The sequence below is a fragment of the Dicentrarchus labrax genome, unplaced genomic scaffold (genome assembly GCF_905237075.1).
Source record: "Dicentrarchus labrax unplaced genomic scaffold, dlabrax2021, whole genome shotgun sequence".
Classification (NCBI taxonomy): Eukaryota; Metazoa; Chordata; class Actinopteri; family Moronidae; genus Dicentrarchus; species Dicentrarchus labrax.
In genome coordinates, this window is record NW_026136709.1 from 4,314,283 (window position 1) to 4,332,500 (window position 18,218).

Here is an 18,218-nt window from a genome sequence, read left to right on the forward strand (position 1 = left end):
TCTTGCCACTGGAGACAGTTCTCCAAGGGCTTCCCCCATTTACTTTCCTTATAAGTACGTCTTGTCGTAAAAAAGTCAATTCAGGTAAGGTCAATCAAAAATGCTGCTAATTCATGAAAATGTTACCAAACTGCTGTCATGTTTTTAACTTTAACATGACTTTTATATGACTGTGCAGATGCTGATTTAAAGGCTGTAATCTAACACAGTTATAGATTAGTCTTCTGCTAATAAAATCTGGAAACAGACCAAATGTACCATACTGTATTCTCTGCACTTCCATGCTCATCACAACAAGAAATCTGGCACTAAAAAGTTGCAAGAGACACAAAATACAACATGGACTTATCAGTAAACAGTAGTCAGGTCACTCACACATAACAGCTCACACATAAACATGGTAGGTGCCAAATGTTCTGCACACACTACACAAACTGTTACTGAGGCCAACTGAGAAACAAGTACATTTTATAGTGACAAAACCATTCAACAACACCTTCACATAGACCCAAATACACACGAGTACTTTCATAGTACCTTCCAAAAACACAGCAACATATACTCTCTCGACTTCTTTATATTTTTTGGAGAACTCAACCAAAACTTCCAAACACAAAGTATACTCACACTGACCTCCTTATTGGTATAATCCATCACCACATGTCTCTGACTACATCACAGTCAGCTCTAACTTTTAGATAAAGCTACACACACTTTTCTTCCGAAAACATGTACAGCCATTGCACACAACCTCTCCTACATCCACACAAACACATCTCACATCACTCTCACCAAAAAAATTGTTTCCTACCATCTTTGCGGTAAAGGTTGATCTCCACTTTCCTCTCCTCCGACCCCAGCAGGGCTTGTGCCATCTGGGCGATGGCCAGTCGCTTGGTGTCGGGTCCGTACAGGAAGTTACACGTGCATGGCTTCTGCATGATCTCAGCACGTGAGTAACCACACAAGTGGCAGAAGCCATCGTTGCAGAAGATGATGGCGCAGTTCTCCACTCTTGCATTGGCTATGACGAACTTACGACCTGTGGATGGAATGAGAAAAGTTGACTCCAGTGTTCACCAAGACAGCAACATTTTCAAATGGTACTGGAGTGTGGGTGACAGAGGAACAAATGAAGGCATGGAAGAAAATATGGAAAGTCTAAATAGAGTTCAATGAGTCTTTCAGGAGAAATGCATCATTAGAGTTCACCCTTAGTCAAACTGGATAGAATTACATTCAATTCAATTCAATTCAATTCAATTCAATTTTATTTGTATAGCACCAATTCATAACAGAAGTTATCTCAGGACACTTTTCAAATAGAGCAGGTCTAGACCGAACTCTTTATAACATTATTTACAGAGACCCAACAGTACCACCATGAGCAAGCACTTGGCGACAAGGGCAAGGAAAAACTGCCTGTTAAAAGGCAGAAACCTAGGACAGATCCTTCGGCTCTAGGTCGGTGGTCGTCTGTCTCGACCAGTTGGGGTGAGAGAGAGAGAGAGACAGACAGACAGACAGACAGGTGCACAGCAACAACAGTATTGGCAATGGCAATCTAGCAGGACCATGGCAGGAGGCTCCACCAATTACATAAGACTTAATACCTCTCAAATGCTAAACACTGCAAAGGGACAAAAACATTTTTATTTTCTGCTGATTTTGCATCTATAACCATCAATATGTCCCTGTAACAAACACACTTCCCCAGTCCTTGCAGAAGACAGTTTTATCTAATTTGTGTACCCTCGCTGCATCCAAATGTTGATAAATGTAGATATGTGGGGTGTGCACTAAAAAGGCTGCTGTCTAAAATATGTCTTTCTGTTGGCACTGTACATGTCATTCTGATCCATGTATCAACATATTATGTAGATCATGACATCCATGTGCCCTATAAACTGTGTATATGTAAGCTTTAACACTGAATAATATGCAGTGTATTGTAGCTCAGTTAACAAAATCCTGAAAACCATGTTGCCGCACCATAAATTCAACTGTTCTAATTTGATGAGAAAGACCATTTACATACAAAGTGGTGGGGGCAGGCCCATTTCACTTATGAGAATAAAATAGAGTAGTGAGAAAGCTGTGATTTAAGCATTCCTACAAAATAAGAAGCATTTTGAGCAAAAAATAAAACATTTTGACTTGGAAATCACAGGTGTAATCAATAATATTAATTCTGCCAGCTCTCCAGTTAGGCTTACCAGGGTCAGCTAACTGGGATATTGCAATGTAATGAAGCCATCATTAATTAAAGTTAACAGCAACACCTGTGCTTTTCCTGCTAGACATGTCACAATGTCGACACATTTATGAGAATAAGCTCAAAAAAACTATGTATGTATGTTTTGAGAGAGAAAAAATATTATGCTAAATTTTAGTGGAGAGTTTTCGTCTTTACTCTCACATTATTAGTTCAAGCATGCAAAGGCACTGTTTACATCATTTTAATATGCATTTCTTCTGACTTCTAGAGCCAGGTAGCAAGGAATGCTAATCACTAATTTGAGAGATAAAACACCTGCTTATGTAGCTAAAATAGCAGTTTTGCTATCTTACAAAGGCTCATTTTCAAACCCTAATGAACCTATGCAAAGAAAAGTTATTCAGTTACAAAAAGAAATGAAACATTCACAGACCTTGTCCCCTTTTCAGCCACGCAATAAATAATATCCAATACAGTATTTGTCGTTCGGAAGACACATTTTTAGCACTGTGACGCTTTCTTGTCTTTTTCTTCGCTAGCCTCCAGCTGCAATGTCAACTTCAAAATAAGAGTCCCACTTTCAAATTAAAATTACTAAAAACACTACGTTGTTGAGTTTATCAGTCCAAAACTAGAGGTTATTCAAAACTGTACTGATAGCTTGCTTATGAAGTGACTGGTGGTCTATTATGGATAGAGCTACATAATACCAAGGCTATAATTTAATATGTCTTCTCTTCTGCAATTCACATTAATGCCAACTTTAAAGTGTGTGTGCCCATAGGTTTGCATATGTGTGTATGTGTAAACTACAGCTGTAACCTTGGTAGCTCCCACAAAGCTCTGATGTGCGTCTCTCTCTAAACCACTTACTGTAGAAGGAGCCATTTAGCTTTGTGGCCTCTGTTCAATGTCACTGGATGATCTGAATGCACACAGAGAGCTGCTGTTGAAGAACACACACACAATCACACACACACACACACACACACACACACACACACACACACACACACACACACACACACACACACAATCTCAAACACACATACTTACAAACACACACTTGTGCATACTCCCTTACCAGCACACCAATTCTGTACTACTCGTGTGTCTAAATGTGGTCTCTGTGGCGAGTGATTGTGTTTGTGCTGCATCAGAGTGATGGTCTGACAGGCTGATAAATGACCTTCACTAAAGAGCTTTAAGCTTCTGAAGAGCCCCAATGTTTCCTGTTACTTTCACTTAGCACTGGGCCCCACTGTGAGGAACACTGCAATCATAAATTGACATATGTATGGTTAGAGGGTAGGAGGAAAGGCTGGTATCAGAAAAGGGTGAGTGAAGCAAAAAACAGCAGGAGGGCTGGATGAGGATGAATAAATAAATGGAGGTGGGATATTTGGATAAGACTTTGGGAAGGAAGGAAGAATGGGAGAAAAACAAGATAAATGGAGGAAGGGGTGGAGTAAAACAAAAGCAAGATAATAAAGGGAGATTTGCAGAGAAAGATAAGGCGGAGAAGTGATCTGTCCAGGGATGCATGGCACAGGAAGAATCTGACCACATTTCTCAGCAATTAGCCTGCATCAAGTAAATGCACTGGAGACTGTTGTAAAAAAAAAAAAAAAAAAAAAAAAATTTTTCTCCCCCCCCTTTAAAAAAAACTTTTTTTTTTTTTTTTAAATTTAAATTAAAAAAAAAAAAAAAAAAATTTAAAAAAAAAAAAAAATGGTGAAACTGTTTACAGTTGAGAACAATTCAGAATGGAGATAAAATGCAAATGGCCTGCTAATTATCCTTCAAGGTAATTAGTAAGACAATACGTTGACGCCCCATCTCTTGAAATGCACCGCAGCGCTACCAAAATGCATTGCATGGCTGCTTACTTAGACAATTAATGGGAAGCATGGAAATGACTGATACTACGGACATGGACCATAAACCTTCTGTGGTGCAATTAATTAACAGTGCAGCAAGAATATGATTGCAAGTGTAAGTTGAATGCAAGCTTTGGGCAAGGCTACACATGAAAAGCACTGCTCACTGTATATCCCTTACCGTTATCATAACGCAGATCTTAACCATGTATGGTCCTCTTAATCATGTATGGTCCTCCAGTAGGCATTCAAGAGTGCTCATATAGCTTCAAAAAACAAAGTGGCAACACCACTCTATCCATATTTCATGCAGAAGAATAGGTCATAAAAGTAAGAGTTTTAGGCAGTCAGGGAGATCCAGGATTTCTGCTTTAGGTTGCACTCTGTCTAGCTCTGTCTGCTGAAGTTTTCAACAAAGATAACGCTCACTTAGATGGTCTAGAAACACATTTGAAAGCCACTAACAAGGCCACATTTCAAACAAGACATGTCCATTATAATGAGAACAACCTCTTTCAGACACAGAAATCTATTTTTTAGTAGAAAATCGCATATAGGGTGTTGAGTTTTTTGTGTTTTTGTGAGAGTCTTGGATAAAAGTGAATCATGACCATTAGGCTGTTTGAGGTGACATAAATAACTTTAATTCAGCCACAAGATTATTATTGCAGTGAACATGCCTTGTAGGTCCTTAATGCACCCTGGGTCTCAAAAAACAGCCTGACATTTTTGGTAATTTCCATTCCATGTTGGGAGATCCTCACAAAGGCCGCCGGTGATAAATCTTCCTGAAGGACTTCAGGCTGTGAAAAGGGAACAGCACCACATTGCTGCAGTGAGATTTTGTTCCTATAATTGCTTCTTGCTCAGTTTGTCAGACTTCAGACCTTGATCACAATGAAACTAAAACACAGAGCCAGCTCCTAGGAAACTGGGTCTAAAATGGTGGTGAAAGGTAAAAGCTAGTCACTGTATTATATAAAGCGTTTGAATTGTCCAGAATGTCTCACCAAGGGAAGAAGCAGGTGTCCCTAAAATGACTAAACTGGTCTGAAAATGAGAACACTGATGCAATTAAGCTTGATTTGTTTAATCAAAGACTTGCAGTTCATCTCAATTTATTTTAATTGTGTTACTTTAACTTATGACATGTTCCATGGTGGCTATGAATCTAGACAGCAACTACAGCAAGGCTGTGTTCAAAATCATAAAATCTTTATTTTCTTTATTCACTCATTCACTACTCCATATTGAAGAGACAGCAGTTTATTCAGCAGAAAATTGAGACTCTGGACATTTGGAAATTATCATTATTCTATATCCTCTCTGACAGGTGTAGCACAACTGTAATATTCGCATCTCTAAAATACCATGCAATGCATTGTGGAATTGTTGGCAGAAAGTAGTGTGCATGCCAAACATAAATTGTTAATATTCTTCTAAGCTGATATTTGCAATGCTAGTCGCAGATTAACAAAGGTCTAAACTGCAAAGTTCAAAAACTGCCACGACTACATGCCTTACACCTGCAATAAAATTTTTTGGTCACTTGGGGGCAGTGAAAACAAGTAATGAACACAGTTTAAATCGATATGGCAGTCAAGTAAGCAAACAATTACTTATTTAAATATCCAGCAGTTACAGAGCAACATCAGCTCTTAGTTAGCATTAGAGTTTTTGGTCTCTACCAGTGTTAATACACTAGCTGCTCCTCTTAGTGTACCAGCTAGTCTCTAACTGTGTCTGTCTGCTGTTTGGTGCTGAGCAGGTAGTATGCAGTCGCTTCTCAGAGCAAATAGTTGCCTGCTGCAGCCAGAAACACCTCTGAGAGCAGTGAGAATGAGCCACAACACTAAAGTTGTGAGTAGGACTACTAAACAGTGAACTGAAACTCACAATAAATCAGAGGGGATCTGCAGATTCAGGTGATGACTCATTTCTTCACTACGAGCAACACCTTTCCCATTCTCTCATTGTTTTCATATTGTCATTTGATACATTGCTGTTTTAAAAATATTGATTATACTGTAGCTGGTTTAAGCTCTTCCCTTGAACTGAACTGTATAGGTATAACCATAGCTACCTCCCAAGAGAAATCCATGGAACACAAACTCCACCATTTTCCAACCTTTTTCAACCTTCCAACCTCATTCCTCTGCCTCTGTCAAATCAGTGGACCTGATTATTGCCTTTGTGAGAAATGTCCTCTCTGGAATTACAGGCTGCTTTCTTTAGGTGCAGTAAGACCAAGATTTCCCCCTCAATCATTTCAATGAAGAAGGAAGTGAGATGTGTGTACAGACGGGTGACAAATTAAAGGAAAAACCTGAATGAATGAGTGGCGAAAATGACAAATGCGTTTTCCTTTAGTACACAAGATGTCATTGAATAGTTTAATGAAAATGAGGTTACGTGAATCAGTTGAACATCTATGGGAGAATGGAGAGGGTTTGAGGTTTGTGTTGGTTTTTCCTTTAAATGGTCACCCTTCTATATATTGATCACGCATTCTTCGCCTTGCACAGAGGTCAATCTGATTGAACTTTCAGCTCCCATGCACATAAATAAATGTGCTTTCAGGTGTATGTTACTTGAGTCAACCTTGTTTTGTAAGAGAATATGTTCACAGCCTGGGTCTTCCTCCACCCACTGATGGGAGATTTTCATCTCACATTGCCCTTATGATGAATGAATGAATGAATGAATGAATGAATGAATGAATGAATGAAGGAAAATTAAAACAAACTCCACACACTGAGGCAATTTTATCTGCTAAGTATTCTTCATTAGACTTGATTATGAAATGCCCCCCTGAACAAAAATGATCCTTTAACAAGGAAGAGGCTAGACAGTCATTATTTCCTGTAAATTATGTCTCTGACGCAGTTCACAGAGGTGATGCATAGCAATTCCCCCTCTGAACCACTGATTTATAAGTCATTTTATAACCACTGCGGGGACAATAGTCTGCCATATTCAGACATTTCTGCACACTTCATTTCTTTTCAAAATCACCAATGGCCAATAACATTTAAGACTCCTGACTCAAGCTCTCTGTGCACCACGTTTTGGAGGAACTGTTCAGCCGTTATTATTATGTTGGAATGAGTTTGGAAGTTGCAGTTAAATGATTTATGGATATTTGAAAGATTTGTTTCTGTATCAGTTGTTGAGCCATAACATGGATATGTGGGTTATTACTGTATTGATTGTATTGATCAGCAGCATGTGCACATTCACATTTTCTAAAAGAACAGATGATGATGCATCAAACTCAGACTTGGAGAGGAGAGAACGAGGAGGGAATGAAATAAGAGAAAAAGCACCAAGACACAACACAGTGTGACCCTGTGTTGAAAATACAGAGACACAGCATGTACCTCGCTGCTTTAAAAATAAAAGGCTTTTAATCAAGATGGCAGTCAAGGAGAGCAGACAAAATACACTCACTGGTGAGGATCAGTGCTTACAGACTGGCCCACATTCAAATATAAGCCTAAATCAGTTTGTACACATGTAAAATTCACATTTTAGTATTTGTCATTCATCTCAAAAATCTGAACCAGCTTAAACAACACAGTGTATCACTTGTACTCATCTTCCAGAATGCCCCTTTCAGCTCAGGGTTCGGGAAATATCATGGTTTGGGTTAAAATTTCTTATTGGTTAATGTTTGGGAATGATCATGTTCATAGTTAAAAGAAGCCAATGTTGACTGACAGGAAACAGGAAGTGAAGAGTGGTCTCCAAAAGTGCAACGTCTTGTTGAGCCATCCATCCATCCATCCATCCATCCATCCATCCATCCATCCATCCATCCTCCTTCCTCTGCAGAGTTTGTGGCTCACACTATTTCCTCCTTTGTGCACCATGGAAAAGAGTCATAATTCCTTAGAGGGCTCTCTTGAAATTCTCTTGAACTTGTCATTCTGGGCAATTCCTGAAATGACTGATACTATTAATTTTGTTGGGAGGACAGATTTCTATTTTCCCCTTTTAACCAATGAAAGCCTCAGTACATCGACTTTTATTAATGAAAAATTGCAGTACATTGCAATTTGGGTTTTGTTTTTGTAGCTCTGGCCATTGATTGTATCACTTATAAATAAATAATTACATCCTACTCACCAATTGTTTTTATTAAAGTAATTGCTAAGAAACAGGGGGCAGTCATATGAACAGGTTAAAAACAAAGGTTAATAAAGTATTTCTGATTCTGATTAATGCTAAAATAATTATCAAGGCTTCCCGCTGTACACACTGGTCCTTTAATTATCCACCATATACCATAGTTTTGTACACTGACAGCTTTCCTGTGTAATGAGGGATTAGTGTTAGATAATGAACACACTCACTTTGAATTTTATCTCCAAATAGCTATAATGGCTAAACTGTGTTATCATCTAATTACTCATGTTTGTTGGCCTTTCAGACCCATTTTTTGGTTGTTGCCACTCCCATTTTCTAAACATTTCAGCATTTACTTTATACCTCTGTATTGTATTGGGTATACCCAATTCTAAACTCCCTCTGATGTGCGTACTTCAGTAGTCTTCTGCAAGCTTTTGCACTGTCCTAGGATAACAAAGGCATTACATAGTTGTCCAATTTTCATGATTGGATGGAGTATGGAATAAGGAATACTTGCATGCATAATCATGTATCTCTCTCATCCATCTTTGGGCAAGTATCGATTCTTCTGTGACTAATGTTAATCTCATAAAGATCTTTACTCCCTAAAGTCAAGCTACAGAAGCTAAATGACTTATACTACTAGCCCATTTTTTGGGTGAGCCTATCTAACATGCAAGTCTTACATGTCACCGCAATTATTTTCTGGACGGGACGCTGGGCTATAAATTAAGTATACCCACTTCTCCAGGCACCACTACAACAGCAGTACAAGTTTTCCTTTAAAACTACTAATGCCTCCAAAAGTCAGACTTTCCTCGTTTCTCTGCCACACTGCTTCCAATAAAGTAATTACAGTAAAAGCCTGTGATGTCTAAATGACATCGAACAAGTCAACTGGTCTACCTTTAACCACAGTTATGCTCTCAAAGGGCATCATGGAACTCCTGTCGGCAAGATCCGAATTTTCCCATTTCTTCCTCTCCCTCTCCATAAACACCCATCAATCAAAGTCACGCTACAAGAATCAAAACTGGCTTTTCCCATTTTTCCAACCTAAAGTGCACATCCATCAAAGCAGTGCTCCACAGTGAAAATGTCTGTGCCCATTTCTCCCTGCATTAAGCACACGATTATCACGTTCTCTGCCCGCTTCCTTCATAAAACAGACATATCATCTATCAAGGCTGCACGTCCTGGATTCAACAGGCTGTTCTTGTGGGAGACATAAACTGGTGGAAGGGCCTGTTCAGATATTCATGGAAACAGTGGAGGTCGGTTGTGTGGATGCGCTTGATAGTCCGCCTCCATGAATTAGCGGCAGCAGCAGCCCTCTGAGGGCTCATAAAACTTGATGGGTTTGTCTGGCTGCAATGAGCACTAGGTAATACAAAGGCACAGATGTGTGTGTGTATGAGTGTGTGTTTTACATTTAATTTTCCAGCCTTTGAGTAAGTGGTTTTTAGTTATTGATAATGGCCCAAAGAACAAAGATGTTTTTCCCCCAAGCTGTTCAAGTCCTTTAAAAGAGTACTTTACAGTGCATGGTAGCTTAAAGGATGATGCATGTATAGATAAATGAAGTCATTCTTCAGACAGACGCATACACATAAAGAGGATGTGTAACACAGTCTTAATACAGACATATGGTACATGCTGAGTGACAGCAATTTAACTCAACCGAAAGAAAACCACAGGAAGGTCAGGAGAATAAAAGGGAACACCAAAGAGGGAAAACAAGCACAGAAAGGGTGTCACTGATCCAAAAATAAAGATACCTGACATTAGAGGAAGAACAGCGTAAGAGTGAAATTGACAAGTATGGATGTCAAAAGGAAGACAGACAAGAACAGCAAGAGGAGAGATGCAGTAATAGTGTGAAAACCAGTTATCTCAGTGTTTGTGCTGCTGGGTGTTCAGGCCACAGCTGGACATGAGAGAAAGCTGACATTATTCTACCAGGGAGGGGGTCAGGTACTGTATTATTACGCCGCAGGCATTCAGAGAGGAAAATTCATGAGATGGCAATATTTGGAACCAGCGGGCAATGTGTTCAAATTAAACAAGGGTAATGGTGGGCAGCTATTCACAGCAAGTAAAGTGTATTTCCATTTAGTCTTAAGCACGCTTCTCTCAAAGGTGCTCTATCATGTCAGCTCATGGGCAGAGACATTTAGCCTTCTCTGACTTGTGTTGACCTGTAACCTGCAAGCGTCTATGGTGTTATCTAACTCCCGCCTGTCATAAGTAGTATGTGTATAAGAAAATCTACCTGTGTATGGAGATCCAATTTGTTTAATAATAAACACGTTAATGAATCAACAAATTAAGACACTATAAAATAATAACAGAATATGATTAAAGACAGACAGAATATATAATACTAAAACAAAATATTATATTTTATTATGATATATACATCCCTCATCCTCTATCCCTCATCCCCCATCCCTTCATCCCTCAAACCTCCTACAGTTTATTACCTTGGTTCACCTTTATCCATTATATGCAATAAACCATTGTAATTCCATTTCCTTATTGGTGCAGTCTTTCTTACTGAACCCAGTTTATGGTTTCGTTTTATTAGATTAGTGGTTTTTATGTCAATATTTCCCCTTTTCAAACTCTGCTGTCAGGGGCCAATTTCCCCAGTGATCATTCTATTTTATAATACTATTTTTTATCAGTCTTTGTCTGTCAATCAAGACAAACTGACAGAGCCAGTCATTGACTGTCTACTTATTCAGACCAAAGCAACACACATATGTACACGCTTTGGATTTCCATACCACATAACCCCATTGTGTCCAGTGCATGTTCCTTTGTCTATGGAAACAAATCTTGAAGCAAATGAATGCACCACAATCAAGGAAATAGGAATCAAACAAATAATAAACATTCAGTTATTTCCTGTTTCTTTCTTTCTGACAACTATGGTATTCTTAAGTTAAGGAAAAGATTGTGGTCACAGTTTTAAATCAGTGTTAGTTTATTTTATTATCTGAACCACAAGTATCCCCAAAATCTGTAACCCATAATGTCTGATATAGTGCTATATCCAGCACATTCACCATAGCTGGAAGTGCTCTTGGCTCTTGGGTTTGTTTGGTTGTACTGGTCCATATAGCGATGTCAGCACTGTCTAAGGCTACGGTGACACTGCAAGCCTCAGTGCTCAATTCTGAACTACTGTTCAGATCAGAATTTTTTGTTTGGCTGTTTACATTACTTTTTAAATGTGATCCATATCAGATTCCAGTGAGAACAGGTCACGGTCCCGAAGTGACCCACATAACGAATGTAGATCTACAGTGACGCTAAAGTCACATGAATTCTGATGTGACTGTTCACACTGCGAAGAATCAGACCTGAATCTGATTTGGACCACATATGAAAGTGGTCCCAAACAGAACTTCATGTGATTCGTGATGTTTACACTGTCATGGAAAAATCTGATCTGAGTCACATATGAGCAAAAAAAATCAGCAGCCTAATAAATTAGTAAATAGTAGAGATTTTTCATGATCATGTTTTGATCAACGTGAAAGTGATATTTCCACTGCAAAATACTCTGTCATTGTAAAAAACTATCGATTGCAACATAATAAATATGTCCCTCTACACACCACAGTGTCCAGTGGTCGTGTTTTAGCTAATTAACCCCCCCAGCAGTCTCTCTTTTCATCACTGACCACATCTTGCTCCCTCCCTGCAATTTCCCACAAATGAGCTTCCGAAGCCAGAGAGAAGGGAGCTGATGGAGAGGCACCATTTCATATTCCCACTGACACACGCACGCACGCACGCACGCACGCACGCACGCACGCACGCACGCACACACGCACACACGCACACACACAGATTCATGAGACATGCACACACACATATAAGATCTTAGACGCACGTTCACACACAGACCCACCAACGCAGACTGAATAATTCACTAAGACCAGACCTTGGAGGCTTTTCAGTCTGCCAGTTTGTGTGTGTGCATGCAGTGTGTGTGTGTGTGTGTGTGTGTGTGTGTGTGTGTGTGTGTGTGTGTGTGTGTGTGAGCGAGTGTGTATGTGTGAGTGTGTGTATGTGCTCGGAATCTCCCTGAGTACGCTGCGTAGGCGGATAAGGAGGGAAGCCCGTGTGTTAGAAGCACAAGTCAACACACCAGCTCTGTGCCTGCCAGCTACAGAGACAGAAAGATAAAGAGAGAGAGCGAGATTAAGGAGAAAGGAGAGAGAGAGATAGAGAGAGAGAGAGAAATGTATGGAGAAATAAACAGGAAGAAAGGATAAAACAGAGAGCAATGTTGAGAAAAAAGGAGGAAATAGAGAAAGAAGTAGACGTATGTGATTGGTTGTGTTACAGTGACAGGCTGAGAAGAATTTTTTTTGTCTCTGCCCATTTCTAACTGTGCAATTGCCATGGAAACTGAAGATTTGACACATGCAAAATTCTCAAACACAGAGCTGACACTCACAATACATTCTGACTGAATGTAGGACCCTACCTACCAGCCAACATATCAGTGTCCAAAACATGTTTATTCTCAGATTTCTGTAACGATCATAGTACCAGCCTACAGACACTGACTTAACTAATATACAGGTCTACAGAAGGACCCACTGTGGTAGAATAGAAAATTAAGCCGAAATCTCTCCGATAAAACCCCTGTTGGTTATGTTGTGTTTTCCATGCTTTTCTTAGTCAACTAGTAGTTGTTAGATAAAGCCAATAGTCGGCTAGTTGGCGCATGTTAACAGAAAAAGCGGTAACAGACAACCACCAAGGAGACTGAACATTTAGTTCATTTATTTCAACACAGTATAATATCACAAGTCTCATTGTTCAAAACGCTGAATAAATAATTAAAATAAATACTCACAGACTTTTCCATATGATGAATAATGTGTAACATTAACAGTAACAAATCAACTCGCTACAAACTCACTCCTCTTCCTCTGTTTCATGCCTCTTCTGTCCCTGCCTGAACCCGCCATGTCTTCACCCCAAAGGTCAGAGTCCTGGTTGGATCCGTTGGTCTCAGAGACCGTGAGCACAGTTCTGTTGCTCATTCCAGCTTGCTCGTACACTAGCAGTGTTTTTAACTCCCCCTGTCCTTCGAGCTCCCAGTCCAGATAGCAAATAGGACCACTAATTAGCTAGTGGCATCAGCTTGTACAGTAAGCATATGTAATGGTCACCGGTAAGTGACTCCCTGTGTAAGAGATAAGGTCCCTGTTGCAACAATCGTCTGATACTTCATCCCAGTGAAAAGAGTTTGACATCTTGTTTCTCTCGATTATTAGGGGGCAGCCCTAGTTATATTATGTTGTAGCAGTATTTCCTCCCCTCACCTTGTGCTAGACTGCAGTTTTATTTTTGCTGGCTGCATTGGTCTGAGCTATACAGAGTTTCAGAGAAATGATGACTAGGAATAATACTGTCGTCAATGTCCATTGAGTCATACTGTGTGAATTGTAAGGGGGTGTTTCCATCTTAATACTAGTATTTTAGCAGCCACCACAGAGAAAGTGATGAGCATGTAAAAGTCAAGCCTTTTGTATTTTAGTAATAAGAGCTCTAATTATATTTGATAACAAGAGTGAACAAGCCTCGACATCAGAACAATCCCACACTGCATGCAAGTAAGGTTTCGTTATGGAAAATAGGCAACAAAGTAAAATCTATGTGTAAGTTTTGATTTAGCAGTACCCACTTATAGAGTGCTCTGAGCCATGTGCCAGAGATATGGTGTGTCTCGTCAAGTTTTTTAAGTTTAGTCATGTTAGTCCTTCCTGTTTTATTTTGTACTCACCTTTTCCCTCACTATTCAAACCCTGACTTCCTCCCTTTGTGTGATTTTCCCGCCTTTGTAATTGTCTGCCTCGCCCCTGATTGCTTTCACCTGTTCTCACTTACACATGGTATAAATAGTCCTTGTCTCCCTTTGTCTTTGTCAGTTTGTCTTGTTCAGTAAGTCAATGAGTATTGTCAAGTGTTGTAATTCAGAGTCCAGGTTATTCCATGTACCAATTGAAGTTAGACTTTTGTTGGAAAAATAAATATAATTTTTTTCTACAACTTCGTCTGTGCCAGAGTCGTGCATTTGGGTCCACCTATATAGTGTCAGAGGTCGTGACACGATAGTGTGCATCATAGAGTACTGTAGCTGTAAACCAATCCAGCCTCCAGCTGTCAGCTCACAGGTGGGACACATTGGTAATCCTACTGATTACCCAGTCAGTCAGACAATACTCCCCGCTCTCTCACAGTGCCAGAGAAATAATTAAAACTCATTGCAAAAGTGTTTATTTACCAAAAATGAAAACGCTGCCACAGCACAATATCTCTTTCCAAAATGTACTCGTATTTCCGTCCCATTAGAGATGCTGGCCGGACACTCGCAAGTTGGCAAGACATAATGTGCTGATGTCATCAGTGTGAGACAGCTGACAGGAGGATGGGGGGTCCTGTCATGTTTTGACAGCCCAAGCATTTATTTCAGTCCACACAGAGTTGGATTTTAGAGCTATTTCTACACAGTGTGTATAAATAATACATTTCTACCGATGTGCTTTCATTTATTTACTGAACAGAAAGGAGTTGACAGAAATACCTGCTGGCATATTGTCGTCTGTGTCAGCCCTTATCATGGGAGATACACAACACATATTCTAGCAAGTATATGAGGAAAGACAGGGCTACAGATACCGAAATACTTACTTACTTACTTACTACTACTCAGTTACTGAGTGCAACTAAGTTTTTTGCCTTTTTTCTCAGTTGTTTTGATGCTTACTTTTATCATACAGGCACTATTGAATATTACATTGTTTTTGGTAAAACTAACATCATTTGTAAATGCCAGGTTATGATCAGAGTGTATACGATATGTTGTTTGACTCTGTCTATAGGCAAAGATGTTTATAGCTGTTCTAAAAGGCCAGGCACTGCACTGTACACACAAAGAAGTACTACACAGTGAAGTAATGAGAAAAGAAAGCTGAGAGAGAAGTTCATATCGGCCCATTTTCTCAACTCCACACACCTCACCAATCACTCAGTGAAATTGGCATGCAGAGTCTCCAGTTGTGCCCACCCACGTGTGATTTTGGATAGCATGCCGGTGTGGTGGAAGCAGGAGAGGCGTAATGTAACAGCGTCGGTGTATTTCCACTGCATGGTATGGCTTGACTACTCGCGTTTGATAACTCTACTTCATTTTCCCCTCCAGTTAGTACTCCCTCATCGTAGGCAGGGCTGAACGTCATAGCCACACTATTCCAGCAGTCGGGAAACACACAGGAGCTTTACCTCCGTCATACTGCTGAAAAAGAAAGTCAACAGAACAGACATACGGTAAAGCCATTGTGTGTGTGCAGCGGTGTGCAGAAAGAGACAAAGGTGTAGTTGTGAATATCCAAATCTCAAAATTAAAAACTGACAACCTCTGCTGCCGGCTCAAAGGCGGAACAACAATGCCTCCCATTACATGTTTGCATGTTTCACACAGAAAGGGGAAGCGGAATGGCAGCGCAACAATCCTTGAACAGGCTGTGTAAAAGGGGCTTGACTTTGGAGAGTAGTAGGAGGAGGAATATAGGAATTGTTGTGTTTTTGTTACCTGAGAATGAGCCGTTTTTATCTACAGACGGCGCAGGTTGCCATGTTAAACCACCATGTATCTACAGTAGCCCAGAACAGACAAACCAAACACTGGCTGTAGATAGGGCCATTAAAGGAAAACAGCTAAAAAAAACAACTCCACAATAACCAATATGCATCCTGGTAAGGTCAAGTCTTGTGTGATGCTGTTGGTGTAGTGGTCCTATTTGAAATTGCATGTCACATGACACCCCTACATTAAATACAAAAGAAAACTTGTCACAGTGTATTAAAGAGTCTGGTAAGTAGTGGGAGAAACTTTTACAGTGAATGTGCTGACAGAGAAGCTTTCATCTGAGCAAATGGGCCACCATTTTTGTATTCTTAATCCAGTGTTAAAAGCAGCCATGGTACCACTCCTGTAGGTTACTAGAAATAATTTGAATGGAAATAAAAACATGGTCAGGAACAAATCCGACGCAAAATGCAATCTTAAGGTCACCTAACTCAAAGCTTGGTTTCCCTCCTTCCACACAGCTTGGGACTCAGTCATGCATCGTGGCACTTTTCAGAGAGTACACACCGGTCCAGTCCCCCAACAGTCGTTAAGAGTGATAATCCCCATAATCACCGCAATCCTTAATGGGCTGTTTCGCTCTGAAGTGTCTCAGGCAACAGTGTGTACAGCGTCTCCCTCTGCCTTAACGAGGTTATGCAGATTTATGCAAATGAGGTCTAATCCCTGGGACGCTGGGGACTCTGGGGTCTTTAAGTCGGTTAGCTGGCCCTTTTCTGTGCCAGCGCTCTCGGGTGGCAGAGGAGTCATCGGCAAGAGGAAGGGAGTACGTACAGGTGAGAGGGAAACAAAGAGCGAGCAGGATGAGAGAGGTGTGATCAAGTTTTAGAAGAGCCCGCAGGAGGGGGGCATGATGAATGGGAGGACGAGAATGAAAGGGCAGCTGCCAGGAGATAAAACAGTGACAAATAGAGGTGCAGGCAAAGGTCTGAGAGGAGAAGGGCGGGAAAATACTGGAAGCTACTACAACTCTGGATTTCAAGAGGGGAGGTGATAAACAGACACTCCCACACAACTAGAGCACTTACTCATCACAGCACCCATATATGAAAATGATACATTCATTTTGACTGCGTAAGACTATAATTAAGGCTTTTATATTATTTTTAGTATGCTGGAAAATCTCAAAACTCTGTTCGCACACTAATTATACACCTGCATCCGCTGTAGACATCTGCTTTGGACTGCTGCAGCACTGTGTTGCATACTGGACCAGGACTGACTTCCAAACTATTTGTGATGTCATAAATTGTGCTCATAGGCCCCGCCCCTTAAAATCAGATACTCAATGAGCACAGAGAAACTTTCCACTTTCAGCAGATGAATGTGAAAACATCCTTATAGTGTCAAACTCTGTCTCCGCATTCAAACAGCACACTGTAGGGACAAGAAGAAAACTGATTTTTAAGTAGAGGCGGACTAAGAGAATGTGTTTTCAGGATTCTAGAGGTTTCGGAACCAACAATATGGCAAACATGGCCACTTGATGCCTCGATTGGCCAGGTGTGTGAAGGTGAGAAAGTAGGCAACTTCTCTCACTTCTATCTTCTTTTCTGTTTTCTGGTTTGTGTATACTAACACTATGACATGGGACAATTTTTCATTTCTAACTTATAGCAGACATAATCTTCAAAGACTTGTGACTGAAACATGGCAGGATCATAATTTATCCAACCTGTTTAAGTGAGTAATCTTTGTGCATTGTGTATTTACTGAAAGCCAAAACTAGTCAATGATTGTCTGCTGGGAAGATTTTACTGCATTTTCATCATTATCTTCTTTATTCTTCTTGGCTTGTGTTTCAGGGAAGATGCTGCCGTTTTCCAGCTTTTCAGTACATCAAAGTACGAAATAAACATTCTGATTGCCTTTGAGTCCCTGAGCTTCACCTGACAAGTTGCTATTGATGCATTCAAGCTTGTCTCATCTTTTCACTGTGGTGAGAAAAAACACAGCAGAGATGCAGTGTTTGATGCTTTTTTTGTCTTTGGGGCACGCGTTTTTTGTAAAGGCGCAGCCAATTAGAAGCTGATGATGTGGAGGGAGATCTAACTCTCCCAGAGATGCTTCCAATGTGTGTGCCATGATGATAAAACAGAGAGGGAGCTCATCTTTCCCTCAATCGCTGTGCAGCCACAAACATTCAGCTCTGACTTTGAAAACACAGATTTTAAGAAGTGTTTTTTGTAAAAGCTACTTTCAGGGAATCTACAGCTTTTCAAAAGTTCATCTTACTCACTGGAGGGGGAGCAGCACGCGGCTTTAACAATAACAGAGAACATCCAACTGCACTGACTGGTAAACTTGATCA

General features: G+C 40.2%; 1 protein-coding gene across 5 annotated transcripts in view; it reads right to left on the reverse strand.

Moving 5' to 3' along the window:
- kcnh2b (potassium voltage-gated channel, subfamily H (eag-related), member 2b) overlaps window positions 1–18,218 on the reverse strand; it is a 236,421-nt gene that overhangs the window by 204,493 nt on the left and 13,710 nt on the right. For all 5 annotated transcript variants that reach the window (XM_051411274.1, XM_051411273.1, XM_051411276.1 and 2 more), the window contains exon 2: window positions 812–1,042. In XM_051411274.1, coding sequence (XP_051267234.1) covers window positions 812–1,042 — 231 coding nt within the window. The remainder of the gene's footprint in view (window positions 1–811; window positions 1,043–18,218) is intronic.